The sequence below is a fragment of the Equus caballus genome, chromosome 1 (assembly GCF_041296265.1).
Source record: "Equus caballus isolate H_3958 breed thoroughbred chromosome 1, TB-T2T, whole genome shotgun sequence".
NCBI lineage: Eukaryota > Metazoa > Chordata > Mammalia > Perissodactyla > Equidae > Equus > Equus caballus.
The window spans coordinates 197,445,505-197,470,453 of NC_091684.1; the positions used below are offsets into that span (position 1 = coordinate 197,445,505).

General features: G+C 38.0%; 1 protein-coding gene across 8 annotated transcripts in view; it reads left to right on the top strand.

The window, feature by feature from the left end:
• KLHDC1 (kelch domain containing 1) overlaps positions 1 to 24,949 on the top strand; it is a 49,163-nt gene that overhangs the window by 18,795 nt on the left and 5,419 nt on the right. For 4 of the 8 annotated variants that reach the window (XM_023624734.2, XM_023624727.2, XM_070242429.1 and 1 more), the window contains 8 exons: positions 4,953 to 5,031; positions 6,515 to 6,598; positions 9,653 to 9,736; positions 10,436 to 10,494; positions 13,245 to 13,357; positions 14,766 to 14,838; positions 19,238 to 19,322; positions 21,022 to 21,074. In XM_023624734.2, the coding sequence (XP_023480502.1) occupies positions 4,953 to 5,031; positions 6,515 to 6,598; positions 9,653 to 9,736; positions 10,436 to 10,494; positions 13,245 to 13,357; positions 14,766 to 14,838; positions 19,238 to 19,322; positions 21,022 to 21,074 (630 nt within the window). Of the gene's footprint in view, positions 1 to 4,952; positions 5,032 to 6,514; positions 6,599 to 9,652; positions 9,737 to 10,435; positions 10,495 to 13,244; positions 13,358 to 14,765; positions 14,839 to 17,450; positions 17,636 to 19,237; positions 19,323 to 21,021; positions 21,075 to 24,949 lie in introns of those variants that run through there. The other 4 variants (XM_070242421.1, XM_023624741.2, XM_070242445.1 and 1 more) reach the window with 2 other exon arrangements.

Sequence of the window (24,949 nt, forward strand, 5' to 3'; positions counted from 1 at the left end):
TGAATATTGATTTTTATTAAATAACTTTCCTCTCTTTTGAGGTGATCAGAATTTTTTTCCTAATTTAAATATTGATGTGATATCTTTTCTAACAGGATATATTTGTATTTCAGATATGAATCTTATGTGGTTGTAACAAGTATTTCAACATACTGTTCACTTCTATTTGCAGAAATACACAGAATTTTTTAAGGGAAGTAATTGGTGACTTTGTCAATTTGTTTCTTGGTTAGGCCTTAACTTTTTTGTCCTATCCATTTGGAGTCCGTTTGGAAGCATTGTAGGAGCTTAGAATAGAACTGAATTGTCCCTCTGAGCTTTGGTGGGCTTGCATAAACGGAGCATTTCTGTGAGCGTTTAGGGACAATGAATAAGTTCCTGCGCCAGGAGGCCGTTCGCCTTTTGTTTTCCAGGACGTAATCTACCCCAGCCCTCAAAGTGCTTTTGTTTTCCAGGACGTAATCTACCCCAGCCCTCAAAGTGCTTTTGTTTTCCAGGACGTAATCTACCCCAGCCCTCAAAGTGCTTTTGGACCTTTGAAGTCTTCCTTGTTCCTGTAAACAGGACACTGTAACGGGGTTGCCCCAGGCAGGGCACTGAGTGACTGAGAGTAGGAGGGAGACTTACGTTACTATACTTTTTTTTTTTTTTTAAAGATTTTATTTTTTCCTTTTTCTCCCCAAAGCCCCCCAGTACATAGTTGTATATTCTTCGTTGCGGGTCCTTCTAGTTGTGGCATGTGGGACGCTGCCTCATCGTGGTTTGATGAGCAGTGCCATGTCTGTGCCCAGGATTCGAACCAACGAAACACTGGGCCGCCTGTAGTGGAGTGTGCGAACTTAACCACTCGGCCACGGGGCCAGCCCCACTTTACTATACCTTTTAAGAAAAAGGTGTGGTAAAATACATATAATATGAAATTTGCCATTTTAACTATATTTAAGTGTACAATTCAGTGCCATTAATTACATCCACAATGTTGTGCAACCATCACCACTATCTAGTTCCAAAACTTTTTCATCACTCCAAACAGAAACTGTATACCCACTGAATAATACCTCCTTCTCCCCAGCTCTTGGTGTCCTGCAATCTACTTTCTGTCAACATGAATTTGCCTATTATAGGTATTTCATATAAGTGGAATCATACAGTATTTGTTCTTTGGTGTCTGGCTTATTTCACTTAACAAAATGTTTTCGAGGTCCATCCGTGTTGCAGTATGTATCAGAACTTCATTACTTTTTAAGGCTGAATAATATTCCGTTGTATGTATATACTGCATTTTGTTTATTCATTCATCTGTTGATGAACTTTTGGGTTGTTTCCACCTTTTGGCTATTGTGAATAATGCTGCTATGAACATTGGCTTACAAGTCTTGTTTGAGTCCCCGTTTTCAATTCTTTTGGGTGTATACCTAAGAGTAGACTTGCAGGGTCATATGGTAATTCCATGTTTAACTTTTTGAGGAAGCACAAAACTGTTTTCCACAGTGACTATGCCATTTTATATTCCCACTGGCTATGTACAAAGGTTCCAGTTTTTCCACATCCTTGCCAACACTTGCTATTTTCTGGTTTTTTTTTTTTTTAGTTTTTTAAATAATAATCACCCTAGTGGGTGTAAAGTGGTATTCACTGTGGTGTTCATTTGTATTCCCCCAGTGACTTATGATGTTGACCATTTTTTCACGTGCTTATTGTCCATTTGTATATCTTCTTCAGAGAAATGTCTATTAAAGTCCTTTGCCCATTTAAAAAATTTGGTTGTCTTTTTGTTGTTGAGTTATGGGAATTCTTTACATATTCTAGATTTTAAACCCTTATCAGATACATGTAGTTTTCTTTTGTTGTAGTGTCTTTTTCTGACTGGCCTCGTACAATGAGTTAGGAAGTGTTCCCTCCTCTTCAATTTTGGAAGAATTTGAGAGGGATTGGTATTAATTCTTCTTTAAATGTTTGGTAAAATTCACCCTGAAGCCATCTGGACCTGGGCTTTTCTTTGTTGGGAGGTTTTTGAATACCAGTTCAATCTCTTTACTTGTTATAAGGTTAACTCAGATTTTCTGTTTCTTCACAAGCCGTTTTTGGGAGTGTGTGTCTTTCCAGGAATTTTTCTTTCTTTCTTTTTTTTTTGAGGAAGATTAGCCCTGAGCTAACTACCGCCAGTGCTCCTCTTTTTTTTCTGAGGAATCCTGGCCCTGAGCTAACATCCGTGCCCATCTTCCTCTACTTTCTATGTGGGATGCCTACCCCAGCATGGCTTGACAAGTGGTGCCATGTCCACACCTGGGATCCAAACCGACAAACCCTGGGCTGCTGAGAAGCCGAACATGTGAACTTAACTGCTGCGCCACCGGGCCGGCCCCTCCAGGAATCTTTCTATTTCCTCTAGTTTATCCAATTTGTTGGCATACAGTTTTTCCTAGTATTCTCCTGTAATCCTCTTTTTTTCTGTAATGTTGAAAGTAATGTCCTCTCTGTCATTTCTGATTTTAATAATTTCAGTCTTCTCTCCTTTTTTCTTAGTCAATCTATGTAAAGATTTGTTTATTTTCTTGATATTTTCAAAGAACCAACTTTTGGTTTTGTTGTTTTTCTCTTCACTATTTTGCTTATTTCCCCTTTAATTTTTGTTATTTCTTTCCCTTTATCTATGGGTTTAGTTTGCTCTTCTCTTTCTAGTCCTTAATGTGTGCAGTGCTATTATTGACTTGAGATCTTCCTTTTTAAAAAAAATTTCTAGGCATTTACAGCTATAAATTTCCCTCTCAGAACTGCCTTCACTGCATCCCATAGTGTTGTTTTATTGTGTTTTCATTTTCACTCATTTCAAGGTAATTTCTAATTTCCCCTTGTGACTTCTTTTTCTTTTTTTGAGGAAGATTAGCCCTGAGCTAACTACTGCCAATCCTCCTCTTTATGCTGAGGAAGACTGGCCCTGAGCTAACATCTGTGCCCATCTTCCTCTACTTTTTATGTGGGATGCCTTCCACAGCGTGGCTTTCTTGCCAAGTAGTGCCATGTCCACACCCAGGATCCGAACCAGCAAACCCTGGGCTGCCAAGAAGCAGAACGTGTGAACTTAACCGCTGTGCCACTGGGCTGGCCCCGTGACTTCTTTTTTGACCCTTTGAATTGACAGGTTTTTTTTTTTTGCTTTTTCTTTCAGCACTTTAAAGATTTAATTACGTTGCCTTTTGGCCTCCATTTTTTCTGGTGAGAAATTCACTCTTATTTGTGTTTTTGTTCCCCTTTATATAGTATGTCCGTTTTCTCTGGCTTTTCTTTATCTGTTCTTTATTTTTGCTCTTCATTGATTAGATTAAAATGTGCCTGCATGTAGTTTCCTTTGTATTTATCCTGCTTGGAGTGCGCTGAGTTTCTGGGACCGGTGGGTTTATATCTTTCATCAGTTTTAGGAAGTTCCTAGTAATTATCAAATATTTCTTCTACACATTTATCTGTCTCTTCTCCTTCTGGGGCTCTTCATTTGCACTTTAGACCATTTGATATTGTTCCACTTGGCTTGGGCTCCCTGTTTTTTCCCCCTACTCTTTTCTTCTCTTTGCTTTAATTTAGGTACTTTTTATTGACCTGTTTACCTCTCTTCAAGTTCACTGATCTTTTCCATTGCTGTGTCCAGTTTGCTGTTAAGCCTCTCTAATGAATTATTTATTTCTGACATCTTATTTTCCATTTTTAGCATTTCCATTTAGTTCTTTTTCACGGTTCCATGTCTCCGCTGAAATTACCCAGTTCTTCCTGCATGTTGTCCACCTGTTACAAACTAGGTCTGTTAGCATTTTGAATCATAGTTATTTTAAAGGCCATATCTGATCTTTCCAATGTCTGAACCATCTTGGGGTCAGTTTATATTCACTCTTCTCTCGATCATGGGTCACTTTTCTTGCCAATCATGTGTCTTGTAATTTTTTCATCGTATGCTGGACATTCCGTATGAAAGAATGGTAACGACTGGAATAAACGGTATTTATCTTCAGGAGAGACATACCCTTTCTTCTTGCCTCAGGCAGCTAGAGTAGGAGCTGCCTCAGTCCCATTTGTTGTGGATCTGTGTTTGAACTTTGTTGCAGCTGTAGTTTGATTCAGTTTTACCGCTGGCTTCAAATGCTTTGAGGCACGATCCAGACTTTCCTTCGCTAGAACCCATGTGTGAGCACTAGAGATTGTCTAGAGATTGGCAGCTGTGCTTCACAGCTGAGCTCCCACCTCCCAGAACTGTGGGAGATCTCTCCTGTTTTAGAGCCTAGTTGCTAGGTCTGTGGGTCACTAGGGAGTTCTCTTTGCTCTGCAGTCCCACTTTATGCTTTCTGCACCTTGGGAGATCTCTTGCAGCCTCGCTTCTCCTCCCTGAGCCTTTTGAGGGCAGCTGCCTTGTGTACTCTTATGGCTTGGCATGCCTCTGAGGTGTTTCCTCAGATCTCATGCCCTGACCTCAGACTTTAGTAATTGAAAGCTCAGATTCCCTCCAGGAGGTTTGCTCGGCTCTCCTTGGCTTCCAGCTGTTGGTAACTGACCCTGAGTGTTCCCTGAAGACTGTGAAAGAGTTGTTGAGTGGGTTCAAACTCCCTCTGGGGCTGGGTTTCTTAAGGTTCTAATTTGCCATGCCAGCCTACCTGTATCTGTTAAAATTTGAAGTGGTTTCTTTTACAAACCCTACCTGTGCTAGATGCCTCCTCCTCCTGCTGTCCAATGTGAGGAATGCAAGCAACCATGGTCTCTTCTCTCCCACTTAGAGCTCATCACTTTCTGGAATTAGTCCATTCAGGCCTCTTTCTTCCTTTAGCTCTTGGATTTCTTTTTAAATTATGCTTTTGTAGTTTCTCTGGCTTGTTCAGGTTGTTAGGCTGAGAGAAATGATCTCTTTCAGCTTTCTGTGGATAAACTGGAAGTAGAACTCTAAGGTGTGTTCTTCTGTGTTTGTTTTTCAGGTTAATATATTTTGGTGGCTATGGGTGTAGGAGACACAGTGAACTCCAGGACTGTTTTGATGTTCATGATGCGTCTTGGGTAAGAGAGTCATCACTGTTTACATGTTCCTCTAATTTAGTATTGCCTTACAGTCTTTAGAAATAATGAGCCCACTCTTTCTCATTTTAATTTGCCATAATTGGCACAATGAAAAAAATGTGTTTTTTGTCATTTGGATTTGGTTGGAGGAGGTTCTCTTGCCTTATGATGTTAGACTTCATGGCTACTGGCAGAGCAATTTCTCTTATGTCGTTAATCACTTACAGCTGCTTCTCTTAGACAAGTAGAGGCTTTGGTGCAACTTGGAAAAACTTTGTTCATAGGTAACCACACGGCCCTTGCTGACATACGCCTTCTTTTAGGTCCATCCACCCGAACTATTCATAGCTCAGACTGGCCTCTCTAAGAGTGAGGAAGTTGGTAGTGATATTACTTCCCTACTTACTATTACTGGTAAGAGAATAAACTATTATTAAAGAAAGAAGTCATGACTTATAAAAATGAAATCTTTTAAAAGATAATTTTAAAAACCATTTATCCCACCACCAAGGTGCACAGTAACTCTTCAGTTTTACCTTCTACCAAAATATATAATTATGTATGTTGTTAATGTAAATGTATGTGTAGATTTCATGTATATCTCTTTGTATGTGGGTCTTTAAAAAATTCTTCATGTTTCTACATGGTTTTTGAGTTTTTAAATGAAATAACTTTAAAGCTTTTCTACCTACAGTATTACTGATAATTTTCAGAAACATAGCTTCCCGTTACTTATATCTAATTTCTTTTACTCATCGGTGAAATCTCTCATATTTTTCCTCCCCCAGTACAGTTAGGCTACTACTCATGTCCTGAAGTTCCTGGTACAGAAGTAGACTTTTTTGTTTAGATTCTAAACTGAGTAAATTTTTTAGTTTATTCGACTTGTTTGACAAGTCCTGACAAGAATGCACACTGTGTTTTGACATAGAACAGAAAGCTGGCACGGAGGGAAGCTAGAGCAGTGAGAGGGTTTCTGCGCTCCGGAAGATGCTCAGCACAGTGCAGCTGTGAATCTGTGCCTTGCCGACGGTTCTGTCTCTTAGAGAGAGTGAGCGTGTGTTTGACCTATACGAACAAATTGCTTGGTTAAGTAGAAGTGATTGGAACTTTTTGGAAAAAGGAACCATGGTCCCCTAAAGTTTCTAATAGCAAAAATTAGGAATTCTGACCATGTACTTTAGAAAAACAGATTTCAAAATGTAAATATTCTGTCCTCTGCAATTCTAAAAGAGACAGTCCTTTGAGAGAGTTGGAAGATTGTCAACAAGTAAAATTATGACTCACTGCAAGCAATGCCATGAGAAGAAACCTTGCCACACTCTGCGAGCCTTGTGTGTGCATTGGCTTTATGACTATGGTAACACTTGACTGTCTTTTTGTAAAGGTGTCTATTGTTTCACCAGTAGATATGCAATGAAACCATAACAATAATCTAAAAATTATAAAAGCTTTTAAATATTTAAGAAGTTCCCTTTTTTAGGAAGAGCAGATGTTCTGGGGATGGCATAATGATGTTCATGTATTTGACACAAAGACACAGAGTTGGTTTCAACCAGAAATTCAAGTAAGTATTGTGAAAAGTTACCTTTATATTCATATATTCACTGATGCTTTTAAAATCTATTTTTTTACTAAGTTATTTGGACTTTAATAATTGAGTCTGTAACCACATACAAAGGGGTTCTCTTGAGTACTGTTACTAGTACTATTTTTTTCATCATGTATTTTTCTCCAGGTTAGCTAAGATTTTCTAGAAAAATCTAAAAAGGTGCCATCATCATTCTTTACCCACAAGTGTGATCCCCTGACTTAATGAAGGCTCTCTTAAAAAATTGTTTCATAACAAAGTCCATGATTTAAAAAAACCCATGTTTCATTAACCCTTGAAGTCAGAGCTATATGCAATTATAGCATGATAAAAATACATTATTAATATCTTTCATGTGCTAGGGAGCAAACACAAATTCACATTAGTTTAAGCAATGATGAATTCCCACATGGCTGGAAAGCATATTTTGGAATGGCTCATGCAGGGGAAGCCAGAGTGCAGGGGACCGGGGCCTTGGGACCCGGAGCAGGTTGCTCAGCACCATCACGATGCTTTCCCGCTCTCTTGCCGGCTGCTTTTCATGAGCCAGCTTCATTCTGTCTGCTGGAGACCGGCGGCTCATTTGTGGGGAGCATGGCCCTGGCTACACAGCAGTTCTTTCCATTGGTGCTATATTCTCTCAATGTCTGTATATTAATCAGAGAAAAGGACTCTGGCTCTGCTTGGGCATGTTCCCACTCTTTACATCAGTCCCTGATGCCAAGGGCATGATCGGCCAGGCCTGAGTCTCAGGCCTGTCAAGGGAGCAGGGGATTGTGATTGACAAGCTTACCAGAACTATGCAGAATGGAATGCGGAACAGGCCAAATACATGTGCATGACTAAGCCCCTTACAGTCCAGCTTCTCTTGGGGGAAGAGATCGGAGGCTTGATGCAAAACAGTCAGTGGTAGAGAACTGAACCTTCTCAGCATCCTCTTTTTGCAAGCAGTGAATTTCAGGTTTCCATGCTCTTCTGTTCTCTTCACCCCATTTCTAATTTTAGAATTGATCAGCTCTCAGTCTTTTATGCTTGTTAACTGAATTTTGCTTCAATCAGCATTTAAATTTTAAGATTTGTGTCTTCATTAATGAAGTAAAAGCATTTTATCTCTGTTAAAATAATTTCATGTTAGCAAGCACGTGGAGAGAAATATTGTTGAGAGTGGATCTACTGAAACATCCTAGATCTCTTTTAGGCCTCTTGACCCTTATTTCTTGGAGAGTGAGCAAGGGTCTGGAGCCACCAAAGGCATGTTAGAATGTGCTCCTGGAGAAAAGGGAGTTGAGGGAGCTTGTCCTCGGTCTTTGGGCTTCTAGTCTTCCTCTGACTCCTCTCTCTCTCCTTGCTTTAATCAGTATCCTTCCCCTCCTCTGCTCCAGCAGAAGCACATGCCTTCTGCACGTTACATCTGCAGATGACGCTATTTTAGTTAGTGCTTAACATTATTTTCACTGTAATTTCCCTGATGATGTCTTCAAATAAATTCTTATATTGTTGATATGCTATCTGAAAGTTTTTCTGACCTCGTTGTAGCTGGAATCTGTTATTTTTATTTGAAATAAACGTTATTTTAAAATTTTTCTTTAAAATGTTATTTTTTTGGAGACGTTGTTAAATTACTTCATTATTCCCAAATATCTGCATCCAAAGGCAAGGCAACATGGTAGAGTGTAACAGTTGTTGGTGTTGAAGTTGAAAGAAATGGATTTGCGTTCTAATTGTGTCAGAGAAGAACTGTGTTCTTTAGATGAGCTGTGTACTGTGTCATCTGTACAGTGGAAAGGTCGACAGTGTCTTCCTCCGTGGGATTTTTACTGCTATAAGAGCAACACATGGTAATATGGATCTTTGAGTTATTTTCATAGCTAAGAAGCACTGTGCATTATTTACACAACTAGGCACACAGACGAATGCAAATACCATTTCTTTGATTTTATTTGGAATTATATGAACTCAGTTTATTCAGAAGCTTTGGTTGGTTATTAAAGGTATTTGACAAATAAAAAAGGAGAAAGTCGATGTTTATTTCATAATAAATGTGTATATAGTAGAAGAATTTTTCTGAGATTTCGAATCAGGGGTGGGGTAATAATACAAATTTTGTTTTGCTGGAAGGGCTGGGAACCATAACTCAAATGTTTCTCTGTCATTTATTTAAGTGTTATGTGGGTGTATTCAGATATATAGGTAATATCTGAATTATTTCTTACCATGTTGACTTCAGCACCGTTATTCAAGTAAGCCTGAAAAGTCTAGGAATTTATAATATTGGATGTGGAACTTAAATTTCCCGTGCCCACATTCAGTAGCCAATGAGCTGAAAATGCTGGGTTCTCTGAGGACTTGGGGTGAAATACATACACAGAGGCACCTGCTGTGAACACGTAGAAATTAATGCAGACAATTCTCCCTTCAAATCTTATTCATTCCTGTACCCTTTACACTCTTTTTTCCCACCAATCCAAAACTTCTCTGAAGGAAAGATTTGCTATATTTATTCAAAATAAAGTATAGAGAAGTGTTGTCAGCTAATGAGAAGAGTTTTAGTAAGAGGTGAAGCACTGTTTAGCTTAAGCCAAAAATGAAATTCTTGTGGGAGTCAAAGCCCTAGCAGTGTTGGGGGACAGATTTCATGTTTTTAGAGTCCCTGAGACCATCACACTGTGTACTGCTCATGCATAATATTAACTCTGTTGCAGGGGGAGAAAGAGAATTTTTTTAAATTTGATTTTTAAATTCTTATATTTTAAGCTAAAATTTACATGAAATCTTATTTTGCTAAATAGCGTCAGGCATTTAAGAGAAATACTTGAAAAAGTAAAGATCCCAGTAAATAAATTCATTCTTGAAGAGTATTTGTCTATACTTATTACTAAATTATTTAGAATGAACTTCTGCATTAGGGTTTTTAACTGAATTACATAGGTAATGGTACCTCAGTGGGCAAGTATTTCTTCTGTTGAGCGTAGGAATGTGGCTCATCACAGATGTTTCAAGTCTGGGCTGTTTTCTGATGTTTCCTTGCAGGGTGGAGCTCCCCCACAGCCACGAGCCGCCCACACGTGTGCAGTTCTCGGAAATAAGGGCTACGTCTTTGGTGGACGTGTTTTGGTTAGTGTTTTTATTGGAAATGGTCTTTTTTTAAAAGATTTTATTTCTCCTTTTTCTCTCCAAAGCCCCATGGTACATAGTTGTGTATTTTTAGTTGTGGGTGCTTCTAGTTGTGGCATGTGGGACGCCGCCTCAGCATGGCTTGATGAGCGGTGCCGTGTCTGCGCCGCCCAGGATCCGAAGTGGGAAACCCTGGGCCACCAAAGCAGAGGGAGCGAACTTAACCCCTTGGCCACGGGGCCAGCCCTGGAAATGGTCTTTTTTATGTGTGATGTTTCTTATAAAAATTTATCCTCTGATTTGTGGAACAACTGAACATTTAGATAATCTAGAGATTAAAATGCTCTATAATAATAATTTTTATTTATCTTCTATTCCCCAAATAGACCATACATGAGTAATCATAGATGATTATAAATAATATTTTAATGAGGAGAGTCCTTTGCTTTAGTGTATTATCAGAAAAGTTTAATTTTTTACTGCCTAAATCCTGTTAGTTTAAACTCATTTCTTCCTTTCTCCTTTGACATGTTAATTTGCTATGTTAATTTTATTAATGCTTATTATTGTTTCCCGTTATATAAACTTCTGATGTTAAGTAAAATAGAGTCTATTTTTAATCTGCACTTATTTTAAAACCAAAATTTTCGCCCTTGAAAGATGTAAAACATTGACCAACTTAACACGCTTTTATTTTAGCAAACTAGGATGAATGATTTGCACTATCTCAACTTGGACACCTGGACTTGGTCTGGAAGGTAAGTTTGAAATTTAAGTCTGTTTTAATCTATAGGCATTGCTGTGTGTGTGTGTGTGTGTGTACCCCATAATCCAAATTTGGGTCTCTAAAACTGAACTGGTAATTTTTCCCTCCAGATTATATGTCCAAGCAAGGAATATGTATATATTTAAATATAGAGTTTTTCTTTAACCAAACTATATAAAACATGAGAATACTAGCAGTTGAGAACAGATTACGTAAAAGTACCGGTTTTGTGCTATGTATTCTCAATGACTGGTCAGTAGAATAAATGAAGACATAGTTTCACAGATCATCACAGGTAAACAGATAATGGAGTAGGTAAAAAGTCAGATTTTATTCATGGCTTATATATTAGCAATAGAGTAAATATATTTAGCTATCAATTCAATTGCTCGTGTAATGAGATGAATTCAGAGCTATATATTATTCCAAAGTATAAATACTACTAAAAATAAAACCATGAAAGTGCCAAGAAGAAAATATGGCAGATTATCTTGAAAATCTTGGCATGGAGAAAGCTTTTCTAAAGATGATATAAACCCAAAATTCATAAATGAGAAGACTGATTGATAAGACCACTTAAGAATTAAATATTTCTGTAGAGAAAAATATACCACAAAAAGTTAAGAGGTGAATTGGAAAATGGAAACAAAAAACAAACCAGAATAATATTTACAGTATTTCTAACAGAGAGGACTGAGATCCACAAGAACTGAGATAATCAGTAAGAAAAAGACGAATAATCCAACAGGAGAGTGGATGAAGAACATGAATGAGCGCCGCTGAGAAGAAATGCAAATAGGCAAAAATTATTTTAAAAAAGATGTCCAACTTCATAGATTATTAACGAAATGGAAACAAAAATAATAGTTTTTGCTTATCAGATAAAAATAATTAAAAATGACCTCTCTGGGGCCACCCTGTGGCCTAGTGGTTAAGTTCCACGCACTCTGCTCTGGCGGCCTGGGGTCAGTTCCCAGGCACCGACCTACACCACTCATCAGCGGCCATGCTATGGCGGCAACCACATACAAAGTAGAGGAGGATTGGCACAGATGTTAGCTCAGGGCAAATCTTCCTCACCAGAAATAAAAATAAAAAAAAGACCAGTATGTGCTAGGTTGCAACAACACAATTAGGAGGAGTATAAATTGGTACAATTTTTATGGAAGGTATTTTGACAATATGTTTAAGATGTAAAATGGAATTTCTATTTTGATCTAGAATTTCTCCAAAGACAATAATTGGACAAGTGTATGTCTCTGTGTGGGCATGTATGTATGTATGTATGTGTGCACACACAAAGGTGTTTATTGCAACATTATTTATGAAAGCAAAAACTTGAGATCAGTCCTCATGCCTACAAGTGGGGATTGTTTAAATCGTGGTACATTTGCCCAAAGGGAAACCGTGCTTCCATTACCACAGGAAACTATACTTCATGGAGATATTCTACAACATACTAGTTGAATGGAAAAAAGTTATAGAATAGAATATATGATCTCATTTATATATTTTTAATAAATATGTTTATATGTGCATTAAAGTCTGGAAAGATATATAGCAAACTACTATTATTTCTTATTGCTGGAAGACAGGATGATAGAACACTCTTTTGTTTGCTGAGGAAGAATAGCCCTGAGCTAAGATCTGTTGCAAATCTTGCTCTTTCTGCTTGAGGCAGATTGTCCCCAAGCTAACATCTGTGCCAATCTTCCTCGCCACTGAAGCGGAGCGTGCCGAACTTAACCACTATGCCATGGGGCCCGCCCCTAGAACTCTCTTTTTAAAAAAAAATTTTTTTGGTTGTTGAATGTTTCGTAACCAAAATGTTTCTTTTCTTTTTTCCCCAAGTGTTTCTTATAGTCAACAAAAACAATAAAAATATTTCCAGTTTGGAAAAAATAAATTACATCTTCTACAAATGGCCCATGTTGTTCTAGAGCATTCCAGAATGTTGGAGAATGGTGTCTTCTCACCTGCTAAATAGCCTAAGTTTTGTGCTTCTAACTTGTGCTTATGTTTTTTTTTTTTTTCACTTTTTTAAGAATATGATAGTATTTGTTTGAAATCTTTAGGGGTTTATCCTGGATCTAGAATGGCTTACATGCTCTTATTTTGAAGTTAGAGTAGCTAGCATTTTCAGGTGAAGATGATGCTTTGGGAAATTCTACAACAAATAAACCGAAGTAAAAACAATAACAAAATCCCATAATAACTATGAAGAAATCAGCTGAAAACACAAAATTAGACATGAAACTACAGTAAAAATGTATAGACATGAAAACAATTGTGTTGAAAAACTGAGGAAGTTATATTGATTAACCAAGAAGAAGGATGTTGAGTGTGCATTGTGAATGAACTGAGAATTGACTTTTTAATTTTCATCCTGTATTCTGTGACCATTTGGCATAGACACTAAGTGGAAAGATTGTTTAAATTCATCTAAGAATTGAAGAATGTTTTAAAGGTATCATGTAGGTGGGATTAGTAAAATCAACTTTTTTTTTTTTTTAAGTAGTGAGGTCAGTTTTTTTCTTTAAGATCTGAGATGATCAAAAACCTTTTAGTGGGGTCAGCCTGGTGGCGCAGCAGTTAAGTGCGCACATTTCAATTTGGCGGCCTGTGGTTTGGTGGCAGATATTAGCTCAGGGCTAATCTTCCTCAAAAACAAAAACAAAAACAAAAAACTTTTAGTTTGACTAACAGAGTCCCTAGATTTTTTATCTTTTTCCCTTGCCACAGGATTCCTGTTACTGGAGAAAATCCCAAACACCGCTCATGGCATACTTTAACGCCAATAGCTGATGATAAGCTCTTCCTATTTGGTGGACTAAGTGCAGACAATATTCCATTAAGTAAGTCAATTGAAGTTCAGCCTACAGTTATTTCTCACTCTTTTCTCTTACTTTTCTTTGATACTTAAGGTGTCTTCCTTTTTTGCTGATTTACCTTCATCCCCAGCTATACGCTTGCATTAAGAATTAGAAGACCCCTTTGCTTTGTCCCCGTGGTTCTCCATGTTCTCCTGTTCCCTGGGTATAGAGAAAAGGAAGGGCGGGTAAACCTGGGTGAATTAAAGCCCCTTCAACTATAGTGTTGTCCTCCTTCTGTGTCCTCCTGGTTTTTGATCCAGATGCTTATACCGTAGGCTGGAATGAGAAAAGAGCAGCCTTTCCCAGGAGGCAAGGCTCTGGAATAGAAGGTTGGAAGGCCAACTGCTTCTCTTTTTGTTCCAGAACTATAAAGTAAAATCCTGAGTTAGAAGTTTTTTACCTCCTGTCACTGCTAATCCCAAGCGCTGTGGGTTTTGTAATGCAGTTTTTCTTTCAGCGGTAAACTTGTGTCCTCAGGATAGACAAATGACCGAGAATATCCACTTCTTAGTTTGACGTGTTAGATGTTTCGTGTTTTCTTAACTCAGAAGTTTTCTATGGCTAGAGATGTTTTCATTAAGAAACATTATAAGCCATTAAAACCATTGATATGATTTTATATAGGATCTTGAAACAGCTATTTTTCAACAAAAATTTATTGAGCATCAACTGTGCATCTGGCAGTGTGCTGCCGACAAGCTCCAGGGCCGGTTGGAGAAGCAGCAGCTCCCCACAGGGCATATGAGCTACTGTGGATTATTAGCCTCTTCATTTTGTGGGGAGTTTTAATTAAAAGAGATTTGGAATCTAATAAAAATCTAACATCTGTTTGTTTCCCTAGGGGTTGTTTAATATCATGTCTTCATGTGCTCTGATGTTTTAAATTCCTACTTGCTGTTTTTGGTCACTGACCTGTGGAGAACTCAATGTCCTAACTCTTACTCCAGTCAGTTTCCTCCCTTACACGTTTAGCTTAAGATATGGCCATATGGATATTGATGATACCAGGAAATTATTTTTGGTTTTGTCAACTATGATAATGGTGTTGTGGTTATGTAAAAACTGTCCATTTTTTTTTAGTGATGCTTACTGGAGTATATGTGGGGAAAATGATAGGAGATCTGGGATTTGCTTTAGAATAATTCAGCAACAAGAATAACAAAAAAAGATGAATCGAGCACGTGTGGCAAACTTGACAGTCGTTGATCTGGGATACGTGAGGGCTCATTGTCACATCCACTCTACGTTTGTAGATGTCTGAAATTTTTTATGATAAAATATGCACACACACCAAGGATAGTCATATAAATGTAGCATGATAAATTTGGAAAAAATTAAAATTTTCTCCAGAAGACCTGATCTTAACTTCTGAACTGTCATAACATTGCAGGTGATGGTTGGATTCATAATGTCATAACAAATTGTTGGAAACAACTCACGCATTTACCTAAAACAAGACCCAGGTAAGTCTAGAAGCGGACAAATAGTAAAATAGTTAAGAATTTTTAAAATATTAAAGTATAGCTCTAAATTTATAGTGTTTGCCATTAAAATCATAAATCATCAAAGATATCTTTCAAAAAGGCTTGATGTTACCTAAGTAATTTAATTATCATTTTAATTATATCTGATTATTAGAAATGATCTATTCTGTTTCCACCCACTTTGCATATTTGAAAATATTATTCTTTTAGCTTAATGTATAATCTTGCCTGATAGGTATAAAAAGGCTAAGAATTTGAAAGTGTTATGTAATAATATTTTTAGTAAGTAGATAAGAATGGACTTGGCTTTAGTAGTTATTTGTTTTGGGAAGAGGTTTAGAGCAATTTAATGAGGAAATTGCTTTCGTGTTGATCAAATAGATAACAGATGATTATTTTTCTTTATTAACTGTATGATGTATTCATTAATGTGAATTTTTTGAAAAAGAAAACGTGTTAGTTATTTGTGGTACAGTATAGAGTTAAAATTGTAGAAACAATATACTATTATTAGACTACAAAGAAAACCATATTAGTATTGTAATTCTTATTTTTTTCTTATTTGATTGAGTAGTATAATAAAGATATATTCATAGGAAATTCAAATTCACATTATAATCATTATAGCCAGTAATAGATGTTCTTTTTCATGCCATGTATTTCAGAATTTTTTTATTATAGATTATTTATATTAGTGTGAAGTCAACTTAATGATATGCATTTCAGAAATTTAATAAATGACAGTTAAGTAACTTACTTGAGAAAAAAGTCTGAAAATAATTATATATATCTTAGTGTGTGTATCTATGTTAACATGTACAATACATTTAGAGTTTATTGTAATTACATTTGTGATTCTTATATTTTCATATCTAGAAATTCATTTGATATATTATTTTAGCAATTCTGGATCTTTTGAAATATAGTTTTTAATTTAAAGAGTTTTATATTAAGATCTAGGAGCCTAGAGTTCTAGTCCTTGCTCAGCTGCTACTTAGCTTTTCAGCTTTGGGAAAGTCACTTAAAGAAACTGAGCATCAATTTCTTCATCTGTGAAATGAGGGAGTTGGACTAGATAAGCTCTTTTTTCTGTTTCAGTTGTTTGATTGTATAAATGCATTAATTATAGACCAAAGTGGTAGTAATATGTTTAATTTTTAAATTGTTCCTATTTTATATTTCAATCCTTAAAAAGTAGTTAGAGCAGCAGAACTGTTGTCAGTAATATACTAGTTAGCACTGTAAAGCTATGAGCTATGTAAAGACATTTCTTTGAATTCAGCTGATGTGTCATGTAAATAATATGCTTTATTAGAATGTTTAGGTGATAAGTTTAGAGCAGCTGTGAGAGGACATAAACTATCAGACTGTAGAAAAAACATCAGGTTGCAAGCTAGATGTCACCAAAATCAAGGCAGGAAAGGCTTTCCTGTGTTCTTCGATGATGAAGCCCAGGCCAGAGTTTCCCTAAGGCAGATAAGACAGAGGCAGATCTATCTTCAGGTCCGAGGTGAGGAGGGGTACAGGTGGGATACAGTTTAGTGTAAGGAGAACGTGTATGTGTGTGTATATACTACTGGTTTATGAAAGTGCGAATTTACTTAACATCTAATGCATTTTGTGCAAACTTTTCCAAGTTATAATTTGAAATGTAAGCTGCCCAATTCTCCTCTTGTAATTCTGCAGCAGGTTTCTCAACCTCGGCACTACTGACATTTCAGACCAAGTTATTCTTTGTTTGTAGGGGTGTCCTGTGCATTGCAGGCTGTTTAGCTGCATCTCTAGCCTTTACCCACTACGTGCCAGTAGTGCTGCCCCCCCAACACCTGGAGTTGTGACAATAAGAAATATCTCCAGGTTTTGTCAAATGTCCCCTTGGGGGCCAAATCGCTCCTGGTTGAGAACCACTATTCTGCAGTGTAGCACTCTGTTCTCCGGGTCTCACCTTGGATAGAGCTGTGCTTGGTTGAAAAGCCATCTGTACGGCCATAGCTGATTGCCTGCATAGGTGGCTGTGAGCAAGGACCGTTTTTTGTGTGTCTGTAAAAGCTGTCCAATGAGGTGTTGACACATAGAGCCATGAGTATTGCCAAGGTTGCACATGGCCTTCTCTCCAGGAAATCGAGCTCATTCCTTCTCATATATGAGGGCATTCGTTGTGTTCTATCTCCTTTGCCCAATCCCTCTTCCAATCCACACCCCCAACCCCACAGCATAATCTGGGTGTTGCTGAAGATTTATATCAATTTATGTTCTAACACACAAGTTGGAGAATTGGGCAGAGTATTTCCCAAACAAAATCTAATGACTCAGCTCTATCCTGGGTCCCAAGTACATTTGTCTTTGTATGTGTCATGATTGTTCCAGGAAAGTATTTGATTTAACAAATTGTGCATAATCCCACTGTTTGCACTTGTGAAAGTTAAGTAAAAAGGATTAATGTACTAAAAGTAAGTTATATGGCAATAAAATAGGTGATAATATGTAATTATTTGGGGCATCTGTTGCTTCAGCAATTTGGTCTGTTAAGAAAAGTAATCTAAGGGGTTGGCCCGGTGGCCGAGTGGTTAAGTTCCCACGCTCCGCTGCAGGCGGCCCAGTGTTTGGTTGGTTCGAATCCTGGACGCGGACATGGCACTGCTCATCAAACCACGCTGAGGCAGCGTCCCACATACCACAACTAGAAGGACCCACAGCGAAGAATATACGGCTATGTACCAGAGGGGCTTTGGGGAGAAAAAGGAAAAAATAAAATCTTTAAAAAAAAAAAAGAAAAGTAATCTAAGTACTCTCAGAGTCAAAGCAGTGATTTTTTAAAACCCTAATTTATCTTCTAAAATTGAGAAACTTATGTGTATTTTTTTCTGAGACTTAGAGCCCCTGGAAATATTGAACTTTGTAAAACCATAAAATTATCTTTGGTAAATAATGTGAAGTTGGAGATGAATATGAACTATCAGACCATTTCCAAAAGAACATTAGATGTTCCACTCCTTTATGAAATAATTTGTTTATTTAATCACTGGATAAATTATGCTGGTATTTTGCGTTTGCTTTCATTAATCAAAAGTTTTTGAGCATCTACTGGATGCAGAACACCATATTAAGCACTTTTAAGGAGAACATAAAATTAGATTACCCAAATTTTCCAGTGGTGTGCTGGTAAACAGTTAACAATTGCTCTCCAGGAAAAACAAAACAAAAAGCCCTTTTGTAGCATTTGCTGATTTCCACCATGGCCAATTTCAAGCCACCAACATGGCATCACTGAAGGTAGAGTTGGATGGAGATGAGCACGGTCAGTTGTACTAGCAGGTCGGCCAGTCCCAGCACACCACTGTGGCAAGTTTGACTTTAAAGACCTTCCAGTCTTTGTAGGGAGCTAGAAGACACAGACCTCAGACCATTAAAAGAGCATGTAGAGCAGTTTATCATCAAATGTTGAGTTAGGAGATAATAAATGAGCACATAAATGTCGAAAGGGGCTGAACGGAGAGTTGACAGAGCCAGTTTGGCTGGTATTTGGAACGTTTCCTGGGGATTTTGAGCCAGTTTCTCAAGCCCTGAGAGAATGACTTCCCATTCTAAGAAACAGGGTGAGCCAAAGCCTAGAAATAGATACAAGCTTCTCTCTAAGGGGATGCAATATATGCACTTGGCTGAAGTAGAGTGTTCATTTGGGGAAGGACGAGAGTAAGATTTATGGGAAAAAGAAATAGCTGTTGGTCATAAATATTTAGCCAGGAAAAGTGGCACAGATGCTTCCTTGTCAGGAAATGTCCATGGTTGAAACAGTGTTTGGGAAGTATGACTTATCAGCGGCACGTAGCTGGGAGAGAGGAGAGGCAGAAAGTGAGGAACACGTTGCGGTGGTCCACACCCAGGGTGGGGAGTGTGCGGCAGGGTCGACACAGGGGATGCCCGTTGTGTCTGTCAGGTCACGGGGAGCAGACAACAGGAAAAAGAGTCAAAAATGCTAAGAACAGTAATATGGCAGATAGTAATGAGAAAATTGGGAAAGGTGTCTATTTCTGCAACAGGCTGATCAGTTCCTTTTTAAATTATTTTATTTTGTGATAATATCTATGAGATAAAGAGGTTAGAAAAAGGGTGAGGGATATAACAGGAGAGAGTTATTGGAAGTCATCTCCTTATTTGAAATGGTTTGATTTAATGAACTCTGGAAGCTAATCCTCTACTGATTGTAGAGGAATCTTTAAAATCTAAGCTCTTTGAGGATATGCCAAAGGTTCATGTTCAATCGTGCCTCTTTTGAAATAGATTAAATTTTAGAGTGTGCAATTTAAAATTGATTTATATACGATATACAGTTCCTTCCTTGATAGTATTTCACTCTGTTTGTAATTTTCAATCACAGGTTATGGCACACAGCCTGTCTGGGAAAAGAAAATGAAATAATGGTATTTGGTGGGAGCAAAGATGATTTGCTTTCCTTGGATACAGTAAGAAAGTTTCATATCTAAATATTTCCTCTAAGTAATTGTATTATTCACGCTAAATGGTTATTCAACAATTGTTGATATTCCCACATTGCAAACTATGGAACGGCATGAAATGTTACTCTGTTATATGATTCATCTTCAGAATGAGTGGCTTTTGTGAAGCATTTCAGGATATTTTGGGTTTACAAAACAAAATAGGTCTATTAACTTCATTAGTCAAATTATTAATAAGAGCTTTTAAAGAGTGACTCTTCCTTTTCTTTTCACTTTGAGCCTCCCCATAGTATGGGTGTTTATAATTTTATTAAGTTAAAATATAGATAAGTAATACTTGATCCATAAAAAGAGTATATCTAATGCCTATGTAGACTACTAAGTATAATAACAAGGACCATGAAATTTGCTAACCTAACCTAACAACTAGAGCATCGTCAACACTAGCTTCTCCCCCAAAAGGACTCTACTTTGAACTGTTTAAGGTGTATTTTCTTTTTGTTTTATGTACCTTTTGCCGCTGCTTCACCCCTGTTTTACATTTGAGATCAAAACATTCCAGTTTCAAAATCTGATTAGACTAAAGTCAAAGGAATAACTGAGTAGCATTTGGAGTGGATTGTTCTTTCACTCCTAGCACATTGGGATATTCAGAGCAGGATGCTGGCACTCATACGACATATGTGATGGGACAGGAGTTCAGGACTGGCAACTCTGGTTTGCACAGGACACTTGGGAACAGCAGGCCTCTGAGCTGGCAGGGTCGGGCTTAGGGCTCAGGGCCCAACCGGGGGGCGCCGGCTCCCCTGCTCTGTCTCTTCAGCCTAGTTATCTCCAGAGTCATTCCTGTGGAGGTGAATCCTGAAATAAGGGGCTTCTTTCCAGGAAATTTGGTTTATTTTAAAGTTCTAAGGCCTCCAATGTAAATGTTATGTATATGAAAGTTTTAGAATGTTCCTTAGCTAAGAAGTCAGTGCTTCAGTAAAAGATTAAAACCACAACTTTGCATTTAATTGAAAAGCAAATTTTGTGGTTTGTCTTCTTTTTCTTGGCACTAGAAATCTTTATTGTGGTTTGTCTTCTTTTTCTTGGCACTAGAAATCTTTATTTAAGATACGAAGTTTATCATTAAAATAGGAATTCTGATTAAAATCATGATCATAAATTATGAAATTCTGAAGACCTATTTGAAAGGATAAGAGAAATTTTCTGTTGACTCTTCCACATTAACTTTTAGATGAGAGAGTCATTATTCAAAAAGTCTTCTGGATCTGTGATTTTCAAATTAAAATTCCCGGGAAATCCACCACCTGGAAAAGGGCGACATTAAAGAGGAAATTTTAAAATAAGAGGCATTTGGAAGAAAAAAGTTTTGCTTAAAAAATAAAAAAAGGTTGAAAACAGTACTATTCTCATTTTGAACTCACTGTTCTAAGAGAAAAACATGTTTCTGGTTTTAAAATTTGCAATTATATAGACTATGGTTTGGTAAAAATTTGGGTATTAAAAAAAGGGTAGCCACATGTCCTAAGTTTGTGTGGATAGTGGGGGGGTGTGTGTGTGTGTGTGTGTCAATAGCCAGAGAGAGAGATTTATTTGCTGCTTTACATAATTTCATTTAGATTTATAAAATAAAAATATTCAATTATTAATATATTGTTATTTTTATCAAAAATCTTGATAACTCCTTTTTTATGTTGATCAGGGTCACTGTAATGATTTATTGATCTTTCAAACACAGCCTTATTCATTACTCAGGTAAGTAAATTCATTATTTTAAAATATATATGTTATTAATATATGATAATTTTCTTTTCCCTCCTTTTTGGGAAGGATTATAATATTTTTCGGGTAGTTTATGACTTGAACTTAAGAAATGTTTACATCTTCCTAAGAGTATAATCAAATTTATAATGGTGACCCACATACCAATGTGAGTTTTAAAAATTAAAATACACAGTACAGTCACATTTTTGTTTTGTTTGCAAAATTGCATTTACTTCATATGAGAATATTTAACATAGCCTGACTTTTTTGATATTTTACTTTTTGGAAATCAAGAATGTGTTTAATAATAGACACACATGTATATGCATTTAATTTAGTAGAATTTCTTTCTTTTAAAAACCTCAAAGCTGTTATTAAATTGGTGGTGTGGCTTACAGTGTTTGAGCTCATATACTCACTCTTACTTTAAAAGGAGAGTATACGAAGTTTAGTGGGAAGATTGTAGAAGCCCTTATTTCTGCCTGCGGGAGTCAGGAGGAAGGATTTGACTGAAGTAGAAGTTGCCTAGTGAACAAGCGTGGGTATTTTATGCAGCACGAACGACACGGGTGAAGGCATGTGAGGGGAAGAGAGAGAGAGAAGATGACATGCTGTGTGTCAAGGTGGACACTAACTTCCAGACCTTCTGCAGCTTGAACCACTTGAACACCACCGTACCAGCTCAAACCAGACCTTCCTGAAGTCTTTCTTAGCTGCTCCTTCACTTAGTGCAGCAGTTCCCAAACTTCTCTGCACATTAGAGTCTCATGGGGGGCTTCAAAATATGTTGATGCCTGTGTTCCACCCCCGCAGATTGTGATTTAATTGGTCTGGGTGTGATCTGGATTTTTGGAATTTTTGAAATGTCCCAAGGGAGTTCCAGTGTGCAGGCAAAGTTTGGGATTGTGTTGTTACTTGACTTTTGCTGCGAACGTAACTAGATTGCAAGTTCCTTATATGCAGGGATCAATAAATACAATATTCAAGTGCCTCCCATGGGAAGGCACTGTGTGCTATGAAATGAAAAGTCATGACCTTTCCCTTAAATTGCCAATAATATAGATCAAACAACTATAATAGAAAAATTGCTTTAAGAGGAATACACACAAAGTTCATGAGAATACTACAGAAGAAGGCACTCTGTCCACATGGTTAAGACGGCGAAGATTAGGGATGTCCTTGCAGAGGCAGAAGAATTTGAGACAAGGGTTTCCTATGAACAAGGAGGGCAAAGGTGTTAGTGCCAGATATATATATAAGAGCATGGTTTGTTCTGGGAACTGTGAATTCTTAAGTATTCCTGGGATGCAAGTATGAGGTAGGGAGTTGTAAGAAATGAGGTTGGGACAAGAAATCAGAAACCATACGTCATCTAGCACCTCAGTCTCTTATGCAGAGTTTACATTATCTTGTAGGAGATCAGGAAGCATGGGAAAATTTGGAGCAGAGGAATAAGATGATCATATCACAAGTTAGAAAATTCCTCTGGCAACAGTGTGGATGAAAGATTGGAGGGAGATGTGACTGGGTTAGGAAAGTTGGTAGTGACTCTTCCTGTGGTCAGGCACAAAGTGAGAGTCTGATCTAGACAGTGGCAGAGGAGCTGGAGAAGGGAGGGAGATAGAGATATTCAGGAGGTAGAATGGGCTTGGTAGTTGAATGGGTGCCAAGGGAAAGAAGAGGGAAGAATTAGTGATAGAGGGAATATGGAGAAGGCAGTGGGTTTGAAGGCGGGATGGGTAGAAATGATCAATTTGGTTTTGGACATACTGAACTTGAAGTGCTTATGGGACTTCTAGTGGAGTTATCCATTAAATAGTTCAATGTATAGAGAGAGATGCGGGCTAGACATAAAGATTTAAGAATCACTGGGCTATGAAAGGGTGTGGATTAGCTCTGCCCAGGAAGAGTTTCCAGAGTAAGGATGAAGCCAACAATTGAGCATTAAGAACTTGTAGCATTTGAGGTAGAGGAAGAGGAGGCACAAGAGAGTGACCAGAGAAGTTAAAGGTGAACCAGCAGAGAATGGGAACAAGAAACTGAGGGAGGAGGGAACAGAAGATGGAGAGACTGTTACTGTAAAGAGCTCATCGAATATCTGGGTGGGAAATGCCGTGGAGTTTGGCAGTATAGGAAGTTGTTGATTAAGGTGATGGTGGAAGCCAGGATGACTTCTGGGGACAATTACCAAGCCCAGGAAGGAGTGAGCATATTTGTTTATGTGCTGAGGGGAAGAAGCCAATGGGGAGTAAGTTGTTGGAAACACAAGAAATGAAGGAAGAATTGGTGGAGCAGGGTCTTGAGGAAGTAGATTTTAGCAAACTTTAATTGAATTAGCCTTTGACAGGAGGAAGAATACTTTTCTTTTAAATAGTAGGGAAAGAAGGAAGGATGGCTATGAAGACAGGAATTTGTTGGTTGGGGGCAGGGTACTGAATCTGATAAGAAAGCAGAGAGGTGAGGAAACGAACTTAGGAAGAGCGGTGAAGATTTGAGATAGCTGCTGAGGTGACTGTGAGAAGATGCTGAGGAGGGACATATGACGTGGAAGTGCTAGGCGCTCAGGAGGGCTCAGCTGAGACAGTAGAATCAGGCTGCAGAAGCATGGTTTTCTCTTGCAGCACTAAGCAGGCAGGCTGCAGGTGCAGAAGGGAGGTGGTTGGCTGAAGTTACCCATGGTTGCAGTTTAGCTAGGATGGTAGAACAGAGGGACCGTGGAGAAGGGGATTAAAGTCACTGGCAAGAGAATGAAATGCATATGGACTAGGCTAGATAGGAAAGAAAGTTAAAATTGGAGGGGTCTTATTATGGTCCATGAGGAGGGTATGGAAATTTCGGATTTCAGAAGCAGAACTGTCCTAAGTGAGGTCATAAAGAGGAAAAGGGTTTTGCACACAGATACTAAGATCAGTCAAGAGAGGAGCCTGTGGTGAGCCAGGGCCAGCATCCTCAGAGGCTGGGGAGAAAGAGCAGGAGGTTACTAGACGGCACCCACTGAAGGTGACATGACAGCAGGCTGGAAGCAGCAGTGAGGGCGAGGGGAATAGCAACACTGGCTCCTTGACCGTGAAAACAGAGATGAGGGCCAATTCTTACTCTTTTCTCAAGAAGGCTGTGCAAAAGGCAGTTTTATTAGATTTTAATTAAAGCAAAGACAGAAAGTCAAAGGAAGCAGAGGGGTTTGTATTCACAGCTGGTGTTCCAAAAAAGCACAAAGGAGAGGTTTGGAAGGGAAGATAAACAGTGTTGGGGAAGATGAACCAGTGTAGAAATGAGAGAAAGCAGAAGGACAGACTGGATTGGCTTGTGTTTGAGCTCGGGACTAAGAGTGACCATCAGTCAGGCTTCTTGGTGTCACCCTTGGTACCTAGGGCTGCTGAGAATGGGTACATGCCCTTTTGATGCTGAGCATACTTTGATACATCAAAACTTGAGTATAGCAGGAATTTAGTAGTATTTACTGCACGAAGCAGGCTCACCACAGCCAGTGGTCCACCATGCAGCCAGCATGATCACTCTGTCTTAAATTTGTAGTCAGAGGCATTCAGCACTTACTGTGTTGAGATACTGGGAAAAAACAAAGATGAATAGGATGTGGTCCTTCATCTCAAAAAAACAGATATGATCTAACATACTTGTGGAATCATGCCCATCATAACTTTGGATGTGTGTATTTTAAAGAAATAGCTCTATTATTTATCTGATAAAAATTAAGGTGTACTTACCAAGAAAGTTCATACAATATGAAAAGTATATGGTAAAAAAACATCACCTATGAACCGTCACCCACAATGATCATTGTTAAGAGTTTGGTGTGTATCCTTCTAGACTTTAAAAGGAAAAACATAGTGGATTTAATCGTGCTA